This window comes from Melanotaenia boesemani, chromosome 15 (assembly GCF_017639745.1).
Source record: "Melanotaenia boesemani isolate fMelBoe1 chromosome 15, fMelBoe1.pri, whole genome shotgun sequence".
Lineage (NCBI taxonomy): Eukaryota > Metazoa > Chordata > Actinopteri > Atheriniformes > Melanotaeniidae > Melanotaenia > Melanotaenia boesemani.
In genome coordinates, this window is record NC_055696.1 from 19,492,770 (window position 1) to 19,501,341 (window position 8,572).

The 8,572-nt window shown below is 40.0% G+C and overlaps 1 protein-coding gene across 2 annotated transcripts in view; it reads left to right on the forward strand.

Annotated features, from left to right (window-relative positions):
* st6gal1 (ST6 beta-galactosamide alpha-2,6-sialyltranferase 1) overlaps positions 1-7,435 on the forward strand; it is a 40,006-nt gene extending 32,571 nt beyond the window's left edge. For both annotated transcript variants that reach the window (XM_042008969.1, XM_042008970.1), the window contains 3 exons: positions 714-815; positions 1,416-1,590; positions 5,683-7,435. In XM_042008969.1, coding sequence (XP_041864903.1) covers positions 714-815; positions 1,416-1,590; positions 5,683-5,954 — 549 coding nt within the window. In that variant the 3' untranslated portion in view covers positions 5,955-7,435. The remainder of the gene's footprint in view (positions 1-713; positions 816-1,415; positions 1,591-5,682) is intronic.
* The last annotated feature ends 1,137 nt before the right edge of the window (positions 7,436-8,572 follow it).

Consider the following 8,572-nt stretch of genomic DNA (forward strand, 5'->3'; position numbering starts at 1 on the left):
TACACTATGGAGGTGTGAAACACAGCAGGGTTGAGTGGTTCCCGTGGCAACAGTTGGAACACCCCACTGCTTTTTATTTTTGTCCCCCTGCACACACACTTTCAATAAACACACTGTGCCAAACAAATCATGACATGCATTTCTTAAAGCAGATTCTAAATACATGATATGATGCAGGGAAAAAGCATTTCAGATTTTTTAGCTGAGTGGCTGCTGAGAAGATGAAGATGCTGCAGTCAGCAGGTTGGTTTGCTGTCTGAGGTGTGGGTATGATTGCAGCAGCAGGAAGCTGCTGTCTGTGGTGTGGGTGTTTTGTCGATAAAACCACTTCCTGTGAAAAATGTATACAGAATCTCAAACCAAAATGTGAGGGTGTCACTGAATTGTACCTCCAAATATTTTATTTGCAAGAGGTTTGTTGAATAGATTTGAATATTTCGGAGTTTTTGAAGCAATCAGTATAAATGAGTGAAGTCAGAAAATACTCATATTTGAACCGGACACTTAGAGGTTTCACTTCAAGATGAAAAGCTTTGAAACATTTTCATTGGTCAGGATCAGATCCTAAACCCGACCAGCATTCTGCTATGAAACAAAAGATAATCAGATTTCTCTTTTACAATAAAAATAAAACTTCAACTTCTGATCCATCGTCTGCATTGGCCACATTTCTGTTGCCATTATCTCAGTCTGTTCACTTTTCTGTCTCCCAGGTGATGGCGTCTGATGACCATCGCTTCCTGTCCAGCTCTCTGTACAGCTCAGGGGTTCTGGTGGCGTGGGACCCTGCCCCCTTTTCCTCTAACCTCAGTCAGGTGAAGTTTAGAGAAGAAAGGGTACAGCTGAACTGAGAATAAGTGTGATTATTAACCCCATTGAGCCCTGGTGTCACATATTTGCAACCAACCAGTTCTGGCCTTTTTTTATTAATTTCTTTACATCTGATTTACTTTATCAATTAGCTTTTATCCACTCTTTGTGTATTATTTTTTACTTATTTATTTATTTTTTATTATTTTTTACTAATTTAATTGTATTCTTTTTTTCTGTTTATTTAGTTTTTATATAATAAACTCAGGTGTTATGGGGTTAGGGGAATAAAATTTTAATACATGTGTGATTTTATCTCAGTAACCGCTGAAAATCACATATGATGAAGCAAAGCTCAGACCGAGACCCTAATCCTAACACCAACATGAACAACTATAAACCTTAATATAAATTCCTTAATATATTAAGGAATTTCCTTAATATAAAAATATGTCTCTTTGGAATAAAGCTTTTATTTAGCGTTCATCTTTTGTAAATACTTAGTTCCTGTTTAATAAAAATCTTTGCTGCTCAGCGTGCCGCCCTCTGCTGTATTGATGTTGACCAGCAGGAGGAGCTGACATTGGCACGTTTCTCTCCTGCAGTGGTACAATAGGACAGATTATCCCATCTTCAACCAGTACCAGAGATACAGGAGGGTCCACCCGCAGCAGCCCTTCTACATCCTGCATCCTCACGTTGAGTGGCAGGTCTGGCAGCGGATCCAGGACAACATGGCTGAGCCCATCCAGAAGAACCCCCCCTCATCCGGCCTCCTCGGTATGAGAAACATCCACTTCCTGTTTAAAACACGCGTCATACAGAAGAAAGGGATCTAATTTATCCAGAGGGGAAAAAATGAAGTTTGTTTGAGATAAAAATGTTTTCTGTTAGAAACTTGTCAGAACAAACAAACAGAAGCCGATTGAGCTTCCTGGTCTGGTCTGAAACCAGTCCAAGTCCAGCTGCAGGTCTGTTGGAGGATGACCCCTAACCCCTAACCCTTACCCAACAAAGGTGCTAAGGTATCTCTGTTCCTCCATCCATCCAGTTTCACAAGTAAAACTTTCTGGAAAATCTTTCCATATGATTGATTTAATTTCTTTGTGCAGGTGAGGTGATGGATTCTTAATTACATAAATCCTCTTACAGGAAACGCACATAATCAGATTTCTTACAGGAAGAAGCTTTTAGATGTTCACTCTGCTGTGTTTAACTCATGTCTAATAAAATGTTTATAGCCCAAAAATCACAGAGCACATGTTGTGTTCTCAGAGAAACTCAAAGAAAAATCCATCAATTAAAAAAAAAAAAAAAAAGTACATTTGAGGAACAGGAAAGGGAGATTTCAGCTGGACGGACAGACAGGTTAAAGGTTTGTCTACGGAGTAAAACGGAAATCATGAAAATTGATTAAAGGTGTCAAAATATGTCAACCAGACCGAGTTAATGTTGCTGCAGGTTAACGTTATTTCATTCACCTGCAGTTTGACTCATTTATCTACAACCCCAGTTCTATGTTGGAAATGTAGAAAATAAAATCAAAATGCAATTATTTCAAAATCTCATCAACTAGTTTATGTTCTACTGGGAATAAAATAACATAAACTGAGACATTTCATGGAAAATATGAGCCGATTGTGGATCACATCTGTAAAATATTGGACCAGAAGCAACAAAAGGTTGGAAAAGTATGGTATTTTCCAGATTATAAGGCGCTTTGGGGTATAAGCCGCATCAGTCATAAAATGCTTTATGAAGAGGAGGAAAAAAAAAACAAAACAAAAAAAAAACACATATGCTGCACTGGACTGTAAGTTGCATTTAGTTAGAAATGTATTTCACAAAATCCAAGACCAAAAACAAACATTTAATCTGAAAAGGCAATTTATTCAACTACACAACAGCACACGGAACAACAGGCTGAATGTGTCTGGTATGTTAAAGGCGAAATAAGTAGAATTGACACCTAGTGTTTCAAATCAGAACTGCAGTCAAAAGAGAAAAACAGAGTGTTCTTCCTCCCTCCCCCTCCTCCCCCTCGGAGAGTTTTACACAGGTTGCCAGTTTGAGAGGACGGCTCTTTTATGTACAGTCCATGTAGGACAGAGAACATAACGCCAGCAAACATCATGATGAGCGAAGATGATTCACACACACAGTAAGTTGCTATGCTTTGCAATGCTAGCACTAATTTCACACGCTAATTTACGTTAGCATAAAATAAAATGTAAACAAAAGCTACATTAATCAACAAATGCCACGCAGCGGCTGTTTTCCCTTAGCCTCACTTAATAAATTAATTTAATAGTAATTTCATATGTTTATAAGGAAAACACTATTCCCTCGGCCAAAACATCATTACATTTGTTGTTGTAAACTAATAGGCCACCAATTTACTCCACTAATACATCCATACAGTCACACAAATTAATTTAATGAGTGCCGAGAAATAAGACTAAAATCTTGTAAATCAAGATAAACTTTTTGGTTAATTTAAGCAAAATTCCAGTGCGTACCTGTCGAAGAGAAACTTTGCCAGCTCTGCATCCATCTTGAAATTAATTTGGTTTCTCAGACTTCTCCACCTTTCAAAAGATTCTCCAATATTGATCCTTGTTTTATTCTGTTTTTGGTCGTTTGCTTTTTTAGCAGGATGCCGAGGCTTTTTAGGTTTTTCTGAAACTATTTCTGGTCCGCTTCTTTTACTAGCTTCCATACCTGCATGCTCTTTTTTGCCTAAATAAAATACCAAACACTGCGTTGTTTCGCAACCGTGGGGAGTTGTATATGACTGGTAAAGGAACCAGGAAGTAGAAAAGAGCTACACAATGCACTGAAGTCATTCCAGTACCTAACGCTTACTTTGAAAGGAGAAAAACTTGCCAAAAAATTGTTAATGTAGAGAGAAAGATTGTTTATAGGGAGCTTCCTTTTATCCCTTGCAACAAATGAGAACATTTTAAATTATTGTTACAGAAAAAATCCAAATTATTTAGCCTTTAACGTCCTCCAGATTTTTTTAAACTGTGAGGGAGAACTAGTCTCCTTATTGCACTTAATGAACAGCCAATTGAGTTTCTGAGAAAGTAGGAAAATATTTTCATCACATTTGGCATTTAAAGACACCAACACCGCCGCATGCACAACCCCCCTCCCTGCCACAGACGAAGTTACCTGGTCAGTTGTTCATTGCACATAAAGACAAACAGAGAAGCTGCAAATACCGTGGTTATCACAAGCCTAGAGCGCCCTCTTGCAGCTGTAGAAGGTAATGTTCACTCCTTGGTTCATGTCAGTCGGTGAGAATTAACATGTAAAAAGATGTTAAATTACACATATAAGTCGCACCTGACTATAAGTCGCAGAACCAGGCAAACCATGAAAACTGTGTGGCTTATAGTTCGGAAAATACGGTAATTGGTACAAATCAGACACACCTGGAGGAGCATTTGACAACTAATTAAGTTAACTAGCAACAAGTCAGTAACTCAACTGGTTATAAAAGGCACATTTCAGAGAGGCAGAGTCTCTCAGATGGAAACTGTGGGAGCTAGCAGCCAAAATCATAAATCATGTCTTACTTCTGCTGTTTGTGGTGAAAAGTTTGATTCCAGCTCTAAAAACTCTGCTAGTGTGTTCTCCTATGACTCTGCCTTTTGTTTGACTGAACATGAAGGTCCTGCTGCTTTCCATGGAGATGAGGGAGGTTTTATAGGGAAGGATTCACTCTTCCTATCATAGACTATCTTGGGCTTCACTTCTTTCTGGATCCTCATGGTGTTTCTAAGGTGAATGTGGGGGCTATCCATGGATCCTCCTGACTCTGACCATTGATAGAGGTGTCCATCATCATCATCGGCCGATGGCTTCCTGAGATATTTACCTGTGTAACACCTCTATTAAAACACCTGGAAACTGCTCAGGTTCACTTTTTACCCTCTACTGTAGCACAGTTCCTCATCAGCTATTACTTTATTCATTCCTAGGATTATTTTCCTCTTTCTTAGGATTACTTTACTCGTTCCCGGGACTGCTTTACTCATTCCTAGGAATTGGGGTGTTATCCTCTTGTTTACACTGAAAGTAATGTGGTGATAAACATTGACATTTTCTATTGTGTTCCAGGTAAATTTACTCTGACACAGTAACACATAACGTGTTGTATCACACGGGTTCTCTCTGGGTACTCCGGCCTCCCACCATCCAAAGACATGCATGTGGGGTTAATTGGTCACACTTAATTATCCCTAGGAGTGAGCGTGAGTGGTTTGTGTCTCTCTGTGTTGGCCTTGCGATGGACTGGCGACATGTCCAGATGTACCTGCTTCTCATCTGTTAATTGCTGGGATAAGCTCCAGCTTCCCCGTGACTCTTAATTGGATTAAGCGGCACAGAAAATGAACAGTAACGCATATCTTGATTCTGACACTTCAGTAATAATCACACATGTTTCAGCTTTCTGTTGTAGTTGTGAAGATGAACCTAATTTATTTTGGGTATGTCGTTTCAGACAGGAGGCAAAAAAAAACATAGGCCTTGTCAAGAAGAGATGACGGCAGTCCCTGTAATATTCTCCTGTTGGTGTTCATTTATGTTCCACTAGACAAGTCCTGGAAAATCTGGTCTGTTTGTGTTTCTGTCCAGTCGTGTATTATAACCTGTTTCTTCTGCAGGGTCACATCATTAGTTCAGTCTTTTCACAATGGTGTCACATGATTTCTGTGAGCATACAGCTACAGTATGATCTCTCCAAATGGGGACAAAGTTCTGCAGCAGTACCGGTTAAAACCTCTGAATATCCCTCAGAGCACACTCCTGAAGATCTGCAGTGAATGTAAATATAACATTCATCCTCTGTTTCCTGCACAGGTACCGTCCTGATGATGTCGCTGTGTGAGGTGGTGCACGTATACGAGTTCCTGCCGTCCCGCAGGAAGACGGAGCTCTGCCACTACTACCAGCGTTTCTATGACGCCGCCTGCACGCTCGGAGCCTACCACCCCCTCCTGTACGAGAAGAACCTGGTCAAACGAATGAATCAGGGTCCTGACCGGGACATCTACTCGCATGGACGCGTCACGTTGCCCGGGTTCAGCACCATGAACTGCACCCAGGCCGCTGAAGGCCGGATCGAGCGCTGACCCGACATGAAAACACCTGACACCACTCCGAAACTTGCATGAAGAACGAGGACAGACCCATGAAAACCTCACACTCACTGCAAACCGACACGAAAAAAGCTCAAAATGAGACACATTTGTCACAGCGCGCGCACACACACACACACACACACACACTGGAGTCCAAACAGCTGCTGGTTGATTCTGCTGTAAACACACTGAGGACAATCATGTAGATCTCCATCTCCGTACAGGACTACCCTGACATTACTGCCAAATAGAGCTTAAGCCAGTCATTACTTTACTCCCAAAACGGACTCAAAGTCTGAAAATGCTGATTATTTCATACAAAACTGATAGAAATATTAACAATCTTAGATTTATCGTGTGATGCTTATCAAACAGCAGGTGGGGAGTTTACAGTATTACTTTCAGGATTCTTACTATGATTCAGTTTTTCTTGCAGTTTTTAGAAAATTTTAAATGCATCCAAATATGTGGCTGGTTAGGTTAGGAATAGTTTACTGTGTTTTTTGGTTGGAATGTATCGTACACTGTTTACTAAATTCCAAAAATACTGAAAAATAAGTGAATAAAACAATGGAAACTCAGGCAGCAGATCTGTTTAGGCCTAATCTGCGCTACTTTTGGCTCAGTTACGGCTTAGTTATGACACTGGCGGTTGTTGTGTGGGCCAGAAGTGGCCCAAATCTGAGGAGCCGGGCTGGACAAATGTTGCAGCGACTGCCTTGCATGTGGCGATCGTGGGGGTGAGTTCAGGCAGCCGTACTCACATGGAGTCAACGGCGTAAGTCAGCTCAAATATGAGCCAAACAAAACTGCAGACGTGGGCAATAATTGGGCCAGACATGTTATGCCATCTCTGCAGCCTCATAGCTCAGACGTGCTTTCCAGCAGAAACATCTTCCCCACTTTAAACGCTGAACTCTGACTGGCTGAAAGAGGCTAAACTCTTGCTTGCGGAATGACTTTCACAGTTTAACAAAATCTAAATTTAAGTTAGTTTAGTTTTAACAGTTCATACATGAAATGTAGATGTTTTTCTCTTCTTATTATGGTATACCCCATAGTTTTCTCTCAGATTGCCTTCCGGCTTCGTCCTGATGTTGGAGATTTAGTTATTCTTCCAATCTGGAGCTCTTTAACCTGCCATAAAAAACTGGTTTATTCACAGTATTTTTTCAATATGCCTTCTTTAATATTTGCCTCTGGCTCTTTTTTCTTGTCTGCCTCCCCGTCTGCTGCTGGCTGATATGTACTGGGAGTCGACCTATATTTGTCCCATCATAGCAAATATGCCTGTTTAACCCAATTATGGTTTTAATGTGAGGAAATGCTGTTCAGCATTATTGGGTGAGATTCTTATTTATCTGTTACATTTCATGAAGTTTCATTTGGACTTTAAATTATGTGTTTTTCCCAGTAAATTAAGGTAAATGGTCACAATCCCTCCAAAACTTTCACAAGGCATTATTTGTGTATTAAAAAAAAAATCTTCTCACAGAGCAGAGATTTTGTCTGCAAGTGTTCTCAAGTTTGACAGCAGCTACAGTTTAGAGGGAAACCTTGTTTTGTTGTTTAAAGCTGTGGTTTAAGGTAAAATTGTCCCGACAAAATGATGCAGTAAAAAAAAGATTTGATCTATGTTGAAGCAGAAATCTTTTTTTTTTTTTTTTCTGATCAATAAAATTGGCGTTTATGGGTATTTAGAGAATTTGCTGGCTGATCTTTGCTGGGCTTTGTATTGGTTAGTTGCACCGGCACTTCAACAGCTGTGAATGTTGACTGGTTTATGGTGCCAGCACTAACATGGAAGAGCTGTGTCGCAGTCAATAAGACGTCCCTGAAGTCAGCTGCAAAGAGTGTTTTGTGGTAATGTGAACAATTTTCACATGCAGCTGTAAATCTCCCCACCAAGCATTCGATGTAAGGAGATGTTTTTCTTGGAACAGTGTGAAGTTCCCTTCCAGTTTTCTGGAATAACTTTGACAGAACAACACTTCTAGACAAGGGGAGAAGTGGACAGGATTTGTTAACCACTCTGTCTGTGTGAGATCAGCTTTCTAAAAGTTTTTTTTTTTTTACACTGCTTTGCAGAAGATCACCTCAGATTTAAATTTAAACCAGACTACTGACTGGGGTGGCAATGTAGCGTAAAATGGGAACAGTGAAGTTTATTGCACTCGTGGGAAATTAAAATACCACTTTGTTAACATATGCATGGCCGCTCTGTTTTCAGTATTATCACAGCAAAAAGCAACACCAAGGGCACAATTACTTATCTTTCTATTTATACTGATGCATGTTTAAAATCTGTGCAACGTTTCTCCAAAGTAGTGTAGCAACAGGAGGAAGCAAGACACAAATGATTAACTATAACTGTGCTTTCTAATGCAGCTCAATGTTTTCCTTCTACATGTTTTTATTAGCATGCAAACAGAAAATAAGTATGTGGTGCTCCTTGGAGGATGGATTTAAAAGCACTTGATTTACCACATCTTGTGTCGGCACTTACAAACTGGTCTGAGGTCCTAAACGCACAGACTCACACTGAATGTATACAAGGTAAAATGCTGACAAAAAAGAGAGGGAAAAAGTTTAAATTGAAGCCAACATCC